Source organism: Anarhichas minor, unplaced genomic scaffold (assembly GCF_050575085.1).
Source record: "Anarhichas minor isolate MPS153535 unplaced genomic scaffold, ASM5057508v1 ptg000031l, whole genome shotgun sequence".
Classification (NCBI taxonomy): Eukaryota; Metazoa; Chordata; class Actinopteri; order Perciformes; family Anarhichadidae; genus Anarhichas; species Anarhichas minor.
Genome location: NW_027466477.1, coordinates 712514 through 725785, shown reverse-complemented (window position 1 = coordinate 725785; position 13272 = coordinate 712514). Strand labels below are relative to the sequence as shown.

General features: G+C 42.2%; 1 protein-coding gene across 2 annotated transcripts; it reads right to left on the bottom strand.

Annotated features, from left to right (window-relative positions):
• Positions 1 to 2967: 2967 nt before the first annotated feature.
• Positions 2968 to 10378, bottom strand: adad1 (adenosine deaminase domain containing 1 (testis-specific)). Of its 2 annotated transcripts, none has more exons than XM_076105316.1 (12): positions 10195 to 10378; positions 9894 to 10034; positions 9415 to 9585; positions 8898 to 8969; positions 8410 to 8535; positions 7902 to 8025; positions 7437 to 7607; positions 6639 to 6714; positions 6324 to 6480; positions 3788 to 4016; positions 3374 to 3506; positions 2968 to 3081 (listed from the first exon to the last, which is right to left on the bottom strand). In XM_076105316.1, exons 1-12 carry the CDS (start codon positions 10376 to 10378, stop codon positions 2968 to 2970), a joined length of 1698 nt encoding a protein of 565 aa, XP_075961431.1. The 2 variants fall into 2 exon arrangements, with proteins under 2 accessions (XP_075961431.1, XP_075961432.1); XM_076105317.1 differs by having other exon boundaries at positions 10210 to 10378.
• Between the last annotated feature and the right edge of the window lie 2894 nt (positions 10379 to 13272).

Genomic DNA, 13272 nt, shown 5'->3' with positions numbered 1-13272 from the left:
ATCTAGACTAGATAGATTCATCAAGAGTCCATTTGTGAAGTGTGTATGGCTAGCTGTACGGTCAAAGAAATAGACTAAATAATTACAGACAACTATATTTATCATATGGAAAAGCTGGGATAGATGGCACCAGGACTGGTGACAGTCACCTCCCCAAAAACCACTGAGCACTAATGCATGCCATGGATAGTTCACACCTTTTCTTTTGAATTGGATCTTTCTATATTTGAAACCACCATCATCACCGATGAAACCATTCCGTGCCCCTTTATGTCACTTTCTCAGAGTCATGGGTGCCTTGATGTCATTTGTTTTATCTTTTATTGAAATATGTTAACAGAACATTTTACAGGAAAAAAAAAAAACTGCAGAAATGAAAAGCCACGCAGGAGTGAGTTCTTAAGCCAGCCACGATGTACAAGGATGCAGCACATACTACACATCACATCTTTCTGCACCTCAGCATAGGTGCTTCTTCTAAGAGCCTGGGTCTCAAATGCTTTCACTTTGTAACCACATCAAGAGAGTGGCATATCCTGTTTATCTCTGAAGCTACTCGTATCACCTCAGTGACTGATGGGCCCTCGTACATATTCTACACTGCATGAACAGAATCACTTAAATTATGTTCAGATTCTCTAGATCCTAGTGGCATTAACACAAGGCCCCGACTCACCTCAAACCTACTACATAAAACTAATAGCATTAACCTTTAACATTACATTTTTAGTGATAACATGACATATTCTACAAGCCACAATAGATTCAAGTCCAACACAAGATTACAAGAGAAGGCAGAATTTAATTACACACAGAACATTCAGATTCAGCCAAGATCACAATCATAGAATGATTTGGAAAGGTGGATTTGTTTTTTTGGAATAACTGAAAAGCAACCAAAAGAATTTCCAACATAAACTATTTATAATCATGTACTGGCTGCAGCAGGAAGGGCAATTTACATGCAGTGCCTTCATACAACATGGCCTTTTAGCATAACATGTATACTATTTTGTCCATGTGCTGCCATGCAGGTTTCCTCACTGCATCATCAATTAATGCAGGAGAAACAAAAACAGGTCAGACATCTGACATCAGCAGAAATGTCACCAGTCAAAAGTTACAAGTGATCCAATTAAAAACCAAACGAGTACGAAACCTGGAGCCGGACGTACAACTGAAAGCCTTGATCCTCGGACACAAGTTCCCCGAATGCACCGGTAATTCCATCTGCTGCCCAAACCAGTAGGAAGTAAACACACCACTCCATTCACGAGACCGCTCCACACTTTAAGAGTAAACGATACACTGCGGCGCATACACAGGAAACCAAAGCATTTCCTGCAAGTCAGACTAAACAACAACTTGCATCAACATGGGGGGGGGGGGGGGGGGGGTCCACAGGTTTGAATCAGCCAGAATCTTTGCAAAACACAGTCTGTGTTCTGTGTGGCTACGAAGCAAGGGCCACTTCACTAGAGAGCATCAGCATACATGAACTTCTTTGAATAGGTTCTCGTGTTGTCTTACAGTCAGTCTGACAATGTTCTGGTAACAGTTGACTTAACCGCATTATAGCCCACGTACAGATGTTAAGTACTTCAAACTACCCCACTTCAAAAAAACCTGAGCCATCCCTTTAAACAATAGCATTAGTGGTATCAACACGTTAAACTAGCACATTTTCCGTCCATCACAGCTAACATTCAGAATCACCAAATTGTTATCTTTGAACTTAGAGGTGTATGCATTTTTAATCAAACAAAGAGATCTGGGATATGAATTCAAAATGTATGATACTTGTTGGATGTTTTCCAAGTGACAGACGCATCCGTTGCAGTATTCTGTGATGAATAATAAAAGTATATCATATCACAAAAGCACATCAGAAACTACACCAAATCTGTCAATATGAATAAAGACAACAGCAGATAACTTACTTATGTATCATGCGATGGGCACTACAGACGGAGATGTATAAATAGAACAAAGTGACGAGTCAGGTAAAGATGTGGTGTGCTTTTACAATAAAGCACGATGCCTCTTGTTGTGATCGTCCCGTGTCATTTGGATTAACAGCGTATTCGTGGTCCTCTAATCGCAGCTTCTGAGAGCTCTTTTTAAATCTAATTTTCTATAGTTTTTGGCGGATGTTTGGATGCAACGACACAAGTGGCCCGCTCGGACATTTAAATGAGCAATACACGACATTCAGAGCATTGACGTAGCAACGGACAGCGGTCGTCTATGTAACGATATCGTGGAGTAACGTCTCCCTGAGCAGCTTCTCCAGGAGCGCCGGCTGTTAGCAGCCATGTCCAGAGCCTTTGAGAGGTGAGAGAAATGCTCCCAATCTCGTATTATGGACCTCTAGAGTGTTTTTTCTTTGGTATATTTTGGCATTTCTGCAAAAAAGAAACACTTACTGAACATCATTTGAGCTTGGAGCGATTTATTTTATTGATTTATGTCAATGCATTAGAGATAAGTAAGGCTCAAATCACACACTGTTCAGTATCAAGTGTGAGGTCAAATCACTGAATATGAACCAAAAATGGGATTTTTCTCCAAGAGATGAAAACACAAACACAAACTCTAGTGAGATCAAATTCAAGTATTTTCTACAACAATCATAACTGACTCGTCATACTTCAGAACACTCAGGACCATAAAGGTGAAGTTCAAAAGTAGGATACAAATGTGAACATATATTGTAGATGCTTGTTTCCCTTAGACACAACAGCAAGAGACACTATTTTAAACAGTAAAACAATCTAAATAGTGCACGCTCTCATCACCAGGTACACAGCCCTTAAAATAAACAGGGATTGACTTTAATCCCTTAGGAAACGTATTACCGGCATGGTAAGCCCCATAGCAACAAGTGCTTCTTGTTAACTCAACCTTAAAAATGTGAACTTCCGGATTGTTGATTGAGTTGTGTCCTCAGTGAACATGGGGTTTTATTCACACGTTGAAGTTATCACTAGCAGAAAGCTTGACCAGCCAGGGACCAAAGCCCTGCTGCAACAGGTACGCCCGCAGCACCTTCTTGGCCTCCTGGTATGGTTTCGCCATCCGCTTCAGTGACAAAACAGCAACACAAGCAGTACGAATCACACCGGTTCTTACAGAGAACCTTTCTGAAGCAAATATGCAACGATCTTCACAATATCGACTTTAAATATGAGATGACGGAGTGAAATTAGGCGTGATGCCTGGAGCCGTGTTTACAAAATGAAAACTGAGGATTATACCACATTAAGTTAAAATAGAAGGTAAGGTTTTGATTGCAAATAGAGTGAATGTCAGTAGATGTTAATGCTTTCATCCTAGTGTTACTTGGGTAAACATTACACAGAGGTGAGGTTACCTTAGCTTCTCCGTAGGAGCTTGTGGCCAGCAGGTCCTGCCTCTGGGCGTCTTTGGCCACCAGCTTGAAGCGGTGCAGCATCGCTGCTTTGCACAGACGGCTGGCAAGAGCAGGGCCACTCTTAAAGGGAGACCTACAACAATATATACATCGGTGTGAAGAGAGGCATAAACAGCAGAACCTATCAAGCTGAGGAACACTGGCTGCAATCCATTTCTTATTCCTCATTAATTATGCTGTGATCAACAGTAAACTCTGAAGGGATTTCTCAATTTAAGTGCAATCCTATCTAATAAGTTTGAGGATGGAAAACCACCACCAAAGATCAACTAGTTGCCAGCAAATATAACTGAATGCTAAATCTGGCGGCTACATATAGAAACCCTACTGTCAGCCTCCTACAGTGATCCTTACTCCTCTATGGTCTTGCCCTCCAGGCCATCCACCACCTCCAGGAAGCTGTCTCCTTCGCTCCAGTTGATTCCGTAGTGGCTTCCGTCGGTGGTGTTGGTAGCCACAGCAGGAACCAGGCTGATGTGGGGTCTCATCATGCAGTAGAACATGGGCAGCTGGGGGGTGATCCCCTCCACGCGCTGGCTCACGGAGGTCTTCATGCCATGGATATCACTGCAGCCAACGTCACCTATGAGATTGTAAAAGGTAACATCAATCACTTGATTCTCTTTCTACAACTCGGGGATGGTGGAATATTGACTCTATGGCCTTGTTCACACCCGACACTAGAATGTCTCCACATGCGTCTCGAGTGACCACGTTAGCATTGGATCTCACTTCCCCTCTCTGTGTGCAAATGAAGATGTGCATGATTCCTGTTTGCAAAGACCAAATACGTTGCTGTTTGTAACCGGCAGGAGGGAGCGATGCACATCCAGTGACTAGTCTGCCGAGATTAAAAGAAGTAGAAGAAGAAATGGGCTGGGTCTATTCCTTGGCGTGTTCCAGGCAAACCAAGTCACCGAGATATTTGAAGCACCATTTACAGATCTCTATGGGCATTTACAAATGTTCCGACGTTGTGGCCGGCTCACGAGATTTGAGAACCAACTGATGAGAAAAAGTAAGAACAGACGTTTTTTGACAGCGTTTTTTCTCGTTGCGTGCTTGTTGGGAACGCATCAGGAAGTATTAAGACGCCACGGCTGAGACGATTACTAAAACTATATGTTTTTTATTAATTAGTTTGTTTTGCAGAAAATGTTTTATTTAAACACTTTGACTGAATATTATTGTATGAAATTCAAGCAATACAATTGTTGATTTTCTGAAAAAGGAAAATAAATATAAATATTTCTTCACCTTATTTTCTCTTTTGTATATTTACTATTGCTCTTTAATAATAAAGATAAAGCAAAAGTATTTCTTGTCCGATTACTGAATGAATCGATGTAATAACCTGTAGAATACTTGATTATTAAAATAACAGAAAGCTGCAGCCCTACAGTGCGTGAGTGTTTACATTACAGTAGTGAAAAGCGTCCCTGACCACCAGCAAGTGGTTAGCGTGATCGAACCACCGAGCATTCACACCTCCATTTACTTCATCTCATTGCCCGAGACGCATGTTAAAACAAAGTGTAAACATGATGGTTGTGGCTTCACATCGGACCAATCTTGTGCTGTAACAACATGCAGAACTCATTCATTCCTTATTCTATCAAACGTAGAAATAAAAAGGTGGGTACTATCTTTGTGTCTGACGGTGGAAATGAAAAAGAGTTCTCTGTAGGCCAGGAGGGATGTTAGTCAGGAAATGAGATGTGAGGTTTCAACTGTTCACAGAATGGCAGCTACCTGTATACGTCAAACAGTGAATGTTCCAATTTTGTTCTCTTTTTGAATGCTTTTATTGTGCCCGTGTCTGAAACTGACCCAATAGTGTCACCTAGCAGTGCACTCGACCACAGTCACAACTTTATTCGATCACTCGTGTGTAGGTGTTCTCTGCAACATTTTCAATACAACGAATTTTGGAATTTCCCTCTCTTATAGATCATGTGGGTCATACGGCCATTATGATGATGAAAAGAATGGAAAATAATATCCATCACTGTTGTCTTTTGTAAAAACCTGACGGGGAAACTTGAGTAGGATATTTTGACACCTGTTATATTGTTCTTTCGTCAAACAGAGGATGTTGATGTTGGGGAATTTGTTGACTTGTTGTGTCATCAGTGCACGAGCAAGCAGCTTCAAATCACATGGCTGCAGACAGAGTGTTACCTTCGGGGCTATTTTTAGAGAGACTGCTGTGGGGCTGCGTGACAGCTTCACTCTGTGTGTTAGCTGCTTTCTAATGCTTATGTGACAACGCTGGTGTCTTGCTACTTATACAGCTTTCCCTGCCTTTCTAATGTACGCCAGATACACAAAAGTAGCAGTACAATACGACCAGCACTTTAATGCAATCCCATTGTGAAGCAACTAAAACTCTTATATTGTGTTTTGACATCACTGCGAGCAGAGAGCAGGTACTGAGCCGATGCCCGCAAAGACAATTTCCTGTCATGGCATTTGTCTGATGAACTTCCCCTACTATCTTTATGAAGGTGCCGATTAAGTTTCATAATGATCTCTTCGATAGAGACCACATAACTTAAATAATGAAACTTGAAATAAGCAGTTTGGACCAAGCAACCACCACAATTAAGTGAAAGTCTTCAATGAACTAGGAAACACATTGGAACTGCTACTTTTCTCAAATCCGGTTAGCAGCACAAATGAAGAATCTGTCATTCTGATTCCAATGTGTGACCCAACACCCCTGGAGTGATTCCTTATTTGCACTTGGTGGTGATGCATTCAAGGCAAATGCTCCAAATACAGACTTTATTATTGCCAACATGGTCAGAATTTGGACAATGTAGCATGGAAGTTGACCCTTTTTTAGTAAAAACCCTGACAGTGGTCCTATTGTGACTTGTTGACTTACCTATGAGGATGTTTTGGACATAGATGGGCTCAATGAAGTGGCTGAGCAGGGCTCCCTGGTACCCGAGCACCTGCCACTGAGTGAGCTTGTCTGTGGCCGACATGCTGACCACCGTGGAGGCGGAGTGATCAAAGGCTGACGAGAAAACTGAGAACACCTTGAACAAGAAATAAATCAACTCGTAGTTATGCAGCGATAGTGCAGGTAACAGTTGCAATGCCAGTCGTATTAAAACTCCATGATGCAATATACACTTTGGTTGCATATATCAGAAAAGCAACATCCGCTCCAAGAGAGAAGGTAACAGTACAACACCTTTCCCTCCACTGACAGGTGTAGGCTGATCTCGTTGTTGACCTGCCATGCCAAAATGGAGTGCGGGTTCAGGCGCCTAAAAATAGAGCACAGAGCTGAGGAAAAGCATCTGAAGTCATTGCATTAATGGAAACATTATTCCTGCTACTTCACCCACAATTGGCATTTTGTTGCCCTTACAGGCTAAGTTTATACTGGAAGCCTTAGTGCTCAATCCATATTTAATGCACGGATCAAATTTATTTTCGGTCGGTGGTTCACATTAGTTTTTAGAATGAGGTCAATATTAAACTCTAGTGTGAACAGGTCTGAAATGGGCCGCATGCGCAATATAATAACAAAGACGGCACGTGCAGCGCGCTGCGGGACGGCAATAAAAATAACGGCCACTGAACGCAGCGTTTAGAGTTGAATCAGAAAGTTGATGTGCAGTGGAAGAGCAGAGGACAGCGAGGAGAAAGAGAGACACATTTTACATTATGGCATCTTGTGAAGCAATGGCTGCTACGTCTCTACGGAGGAGTGTGTGGATGCAGAGACGAATGTCATTTGTGCTGTTCACACTTGTGAAAAAAACTGATCCGAGTCACATAAGCACATTTTTTAAATTTGGGCCACTTTTAGCCTGCATCGTGAACGTAGCCATAAAGACCTGACTGCTAACAAACAAAGCCATGCGAGGTTGAGTGAAAAGCAACTCCCAATACTTGGTTGTCATGACCTTTTCTTTACTTGCGCCGGTGAAACCATCACTTGATCTGCCTCATGAACCTCAGAAGCCGATAATCAAACACTCACAGCTTGGTCTGGATCTGAGAGGCTCCCTTCGGCAGCTGGTTCACATAGAGGTGGAGGGTGATGCCGCTCTTCAGGCTGAGGAGGCCGCTGCTGCTGCTCTGATGGAAGACGGACTTCTCGGTCAGATTGGCCGTTTTGTTGAAGAACATCAGCAGGTGCCGGTACAGAAACCTGAGAGGACAGCAGGAGAGTTGCTCACTATGATGTGACATCTGAACAATGTGCAGTGACAGGGTCTACAGGTGAAGACCGACACACATTAACACACATTTAATAATAAGAGCACTTACATAAGAACGAGCACTACCAGAGCACTACATATATTCGGAGGCCGTTTGCGGCGCATATAACAGCTGTTTGCTGTTCTCTCCCCCGGTGACTGCCCCTTTGATTCCCCTCAGTCTGTGGATTACTACAATGTGGAAAACGTCATTCGGACCGGAAGTTCTATTTCCACCAACTTACCTCATGAGCGATCTCCTCGCATTTACCAATGCATGTGAATCGTGCACGATTCGTCCACTTGACGAGGCACCCTCTTTGGTATTCAAGCTCCCCGTGCCGAGAGCGACCACCTCGTATCCGCTGGCTGGACAGGAGAGAAGTTTGTACACAGGTTAACGCATGGGATGACCTTTACTTTATACACGTCGTCGTATTTATTATATAGGATACAGTCGACAGAGTACCATGAACAGCGGTACAAACTGCAGTTCAATCTACTTTTGTGAAGCTTGTAAAGTCCATCTTCTGCAGGGGCCGTGTCAGAGAGGTGGTGTTTGAGGCTGTGCAGTAGATTGTGGTGGGGTTGTATTAAATTACCCAAGCTTACCTGCCATTTTGCCAACAACATGCCAACGATCACTGCACTCTAAAATGAGTCTACTTAAAATACCAGTCTATATTGGTTCGTATCTTTACGAACACACCTTCGGACCGAGATGTCCTCCGGCGTTTGTGAGAGCTCACTTACAGGTCTGGATGATGAAAGCTGCTGTGGTGCCGGCACAAGGAGAGAACTCTGGGTGGCTGTTCATCAGTTTCGTGAGCTGATCCCTGACAGCATGTAGAATCTGGAGGTTCACTGAACTGGTCGTTTCTGAAAAGCAAGGAAGAGAAAGAAATAAAAATCAACTGGGCTATAACTATGAGAGAGGTATATACGGTATGGAGATATGCACATTCTACAATAGCACCCGTTTGTACAGTAGTCTTTGGCTGTACCTTGGAATGTAGAATGTAAAATTATACGAGTGATCCTTCAAGTAAGTCACCGGAGCTCAATCCAAACAGGTTACAGTTCCTACAATTTTCATCCAATATGAAAATCTAAGATTTCACCTTAGAGAGACGAGAGTACTGAGCGAACTGAACAAAAAGAAGTCACACTGTCCTAATATTTGCCATCTCGCAAATGGGAGATTCAAGAGTGAGAGAGTCGTATAGAATATACAGAATTACCCCGAATGGCTCTGTAGGGATGGATATCAGAGATGGAGGGCTCCTCTTTCACTGGCAGTGGTGGAGGGACATCTAGGGGAAAAAAACAGGCATGGAAATAAATGAAAATGAGTCACTTCATACAATACTACACTTTACTGTGACAATGTTCTTAAAAGTCATTTTTCAATAATCCTCCTCTACCCGCCGGTAGGGTGCAACGGATCATAAAAGTCACAGCTCATATAAAAAACACAATAACACAATTCAAATGATGAGGAAATAAAAGATTGTATTTTTATGGATTAAAACAAATCTTGTCATGAGCAGTTTTAATGCTGTTTTATAAGATGCTAGGAGCTAGTGTAAACAGGTCATAATTAATTTCTAATATATACTTATGCTGTTGTGAAATCATCTCATGTAATCTCGTAAAATGTAGCGTTGGTGAGAATCAAAATCATTCCGGCTCACCACGTTACAATGACGTGTACTGTAACAGAAACACACAATACTCTGATCCGCAGTAGATCCTCACCTGACGCTTCAGGGACGAAAGACTTCAGACTTTCCAAGGTGGGCAGAAGGTCCGGCAGAGCGAGCTGCGCCGCTTTAAGCCGAGCCGCCTTCTTCGTTATCCCCATGCCGGTCTTGTACTCGACCCCATCAATCACCACACAGAAGGCAAAATAAAGCCCTGGTATGTTCCCTGAGGAAACAAGAGGCAAGACATTTATTGAAGAAACAGTTAAAACAGAATAAATGATCTTTCTGAGCGAAGTACTTTGCTGTGTATTGGACACTAGAAGAGGTCCAGTGTCACTGGTCTAAAACTTGAAAGAGCTGCTTTGCTAATATGCTAAAACGTTACCTTGTTCTAGCCTCTCAATTGGGAGGATCTGCTGCTTTTTGATGTCTTTTATAAATCAATCAACAGGCTCTTGTGGACCAATAACAACAGTAGTGGTCTCTGAGGTGAATGTGAATGCCCTGATGAGCAGAGGAGCGTCGCTGTACCTGTAGTCCCCGTCTCCTTCATTTCCAGGTGGAACTGCAAAACGTTGGCAAGCTGATGGAGCAAAGACACGGCGTTCGTCTCGCCTTCGGTGTATTTGTCAATCAGAGATTGAGGGGAAACTGATGGCTTGAAAGCATAACCTTAGTGGGTGGAATGAGAAGGCAGATTAAAAATGTACACCTATACACATGATACATATCTTATACAAGCTTTTTGGTCAAACCCAGACCCCATAGGGGAGAATGCAGTGTTAACGTTATTATCTGAATGAATCATTAGATTCATTCAAGCAAAACTCACCACGTTTAAATGTACTTTTCACTTTTTGGTTAAAATGGTCTTCGCTAGGACGATGATTCAAGGCGGGTGGATGCGTGTGAGGGTCGCTCAGTCCTGATGTCGGCGTCGGAGGAGCATTCTTCATGAGGATCTGAGCGAAAGAAGCTCCTCTGGAACCGCGACATGATCCACGGGCTGGAAACATCCTGGAAGCTTTCACGAAGACTGGAAAGAAGAGAACACCAAACTGTATGATTAACAAGAAACTACACCTAAAAAAAAAGACTGATACGGACATCTTAGCTCCCAAAGGTTCAAGGGCATCCATGCAGCCTGACCAGCTGTGACCACTTATGTTCAGTGGTGTAGTTATTCCATATTAAAACATGTCATACAACAATAGAAGTATCATTCTCTGCAGAAACACATGCAGTAGATCACTACAATTACAGTGTCCGCACGTTGTCAATTTAAAGTGGCTAGCAAAGCCAGTTCAATAACACTGGAAGTGAGCTAGCTAACAGTTAGCTACATTGTTAGCATTCGCCTAACCTTTGCATTGTCGGGGGAACTTGCTGTAACGCCAAATATCACTTTCTATAACCTACTAAAAATAAATACAGCTACGGAGTAACGTTCCCGTTAAAAGCGTTGACGTTAAATTGAAGGCAAAATCTCTATTTCAGAAGCACCTTATGCTAAAAATGTAACTTTCCAAACTCACCACGATGGAAGTTGCCACCTCGTGTACAGCGAATGCTTCAAATTCAACAACGCACAAACTTATCTTGTATTTTTTTTTTGTTTTTATTGTTTTGAATTTTCAACAGTTTCGAAGCCCGTGGGTGACCGTTGATGTCCAGGAATGTGTGCGTGTCTGACGCACGTGCACGTGTCTGTGCGTCAGGTGGTTGTCGCGTGATTGACGGCGGTGCCGTGCAGAGATCGTTTCTGTGAGAGGAAGCACTACACTGTTCGGGAAATTGACGATGCTGTTTTGTGGAGAGTTTTCCGAAACTACAGTTCAGGTTGCACGTCGGTCGAACTGAAATCCGAGAAAAAGATGTTGGTCAGTCAGTCAATCACTCTAATTATTGGATGGATTGGCAATCTTATATTTTGGTGTGTTTGGTGATCCCTTGACCATAACCATGTATAACACTTGTTTTGATACTGTTTTTTTTTTACTATGTCTCGTTTGCACTATCTATGCTGCTGTAATCCTGTAAATGTCCCCACTGCGGGACTAATGAAGGATTATCTTATTTTATGAAGGAGTCACATTTGTGGTTGAGTTAGTGTAACACCAAGAATCTATTGTATGGATTTCTATGAAATGTGGTACAAGCATACATGACTTGTAATAATTGTGTTACAACCTTTCAAGCGTCATGTGGAAGCCATATGTGTCCGATAAGCCTACATGATGCACTGATACCATCTTCATTATCAATTATAAACTTCACTCAGGAACAGGAATGCTCTTTTGACATTTTAGATTTGTTTCCAGTGAGATACCAATGTCTTTATACTGTCCTGCCATATAAACTATATATACACACATAAATAACTTTTAATTCTGTTCTATATATGTGTTTTTATGAGCAATTATTTAGTCATGGAAAGGAACAGAGCATTGATAATAGTAGCTCCTTGTGTAACAGATTGTGTATGGACCCAATTGCAGCACACAGGATTCCAGGAACTGTTGGCTTTTAATGTAAACTCAACAGGTACATACAGTGATACAGCAAAGCTGCCGGCAGAGCAGCAGAAACAGCAGGCAGAATGATTCCAAGTCAGGACTAAAAGGCTGGTGAGTTTACCGGGAGTCAGCGAGACGGGTAGATCAGGGGCAGGAAGGGTCGACAACAGGAAATCAGTCCGGGATTAAACGCTGGAAAGTCTGGCATTGAATGGCAAAGAACAATCTTGCAATCAGTGTTTGAGAGACAGGAGTCTATATAGTGGCTTGATTAGTGATCAGAGGCAGGTGAGTGAACAGGTGAAGGGAGTTAGACTGATGAGGAGGGAGTGGCTAACAGGCAGAGTGAGGAGGGTGTGGAGCTGACCTGTGACACCTTGTAGTCATCCTAAAGATACCTCTCCCTACCAAACGGCCACTGTAGTTCTCCGACACACTTGGAAAGGGGAGGCATGTGTTCTTTCTTGCAATCTGCAAGAACTAAATCTCACTTTACTTTAATAAACAAGAGAACTTTAGCCTAAAATATGTCGAGGCTGGTAACTCTAACTTGGCTAAATTACTTATCCTCAAATATTAGCACATGTTACTGTTAAAAAATACGTAGTATGTTGTTGCTCGATATGAATAAAATGTAAATCGATTAATTTATTAATTACTAATTAGCAAAAATTATGCAATTCTGTCCCTCTGTTTGAACCAATTTCCCCGCTGACATGATGACAGTTGTGGTATAGCGGTACACAGTGGCAGCTTCCTTCTCATCTTGTCAGACATACATTCACACTCCTTCTCTCGATGCCTGCAAACTAAACAGTATGTATCCTCTCTTAGACAAAACGAACTCATCTAATAACTAATTTAGGAATTTTCCTACTGGCGGATCACTTAAAATAGTTGTGTGCACTGGCTTATTTTGTGACCTCATATTGATACTGAGGGGGTTTCACACTCTCCCAATTTGTTATTTATAGAAAAGGCCTGGTCTCGTCATAGACAACGGTAAAATGACGAGGCAGGTCACGGGACACTTGGCCTAGTATTATCACAGATGATGCCATCAGCGGATAATGACTGCATTCAGCTTTGCTGACATAACTTAGATTAAGTTTCAAAATCCGAGATGAATGTGAAATAAGAATTGCATCTTTGATCGTGACGTTGTTGTACCATCTGTGCATTTGTGCTGTACATACTGAGTTATCGCTGTATGTTGGATTCTGTGAATTCATATTTTGTGTTTTTGTCATTGCTATTGGTATTTGAAGAGTTGGTACCTTTCACCAAATTGAAATTACCCAAATCAATTGTTCGTGTCCTTATTCTCACTGACAAATCTGGTGCCCTCTTAGTCACGTTTTCCCATTCACCTGTCATTTCATTCAGCATCATAA

Excerpts from the sequence above, each read along its gene's own strand:
- adad1 (XM_076105316.1), bottom strand. The coding sequence starts at position 10,378 with ATGTTTCCAGCCCGTGGATCATGTCGCGGTTCCAGAGGAGCTTCTTTC. Across the intron at positions 10,035-10,194 it reads GAAAAGTACATTTAAACGTG|GTTATGCTTTCAAGCCATCA; the intron begins GTGAGTTTTGCT and ends CCACCCACTAAG. Across the intron at positions 6,715-7,436 it reads TCTCAGATCCAGACCAAGCT|GCGCCTGAACCCGCACTCCA; the intron begins GTGAGTGTTTGA and ends CTCTATTTTTAG.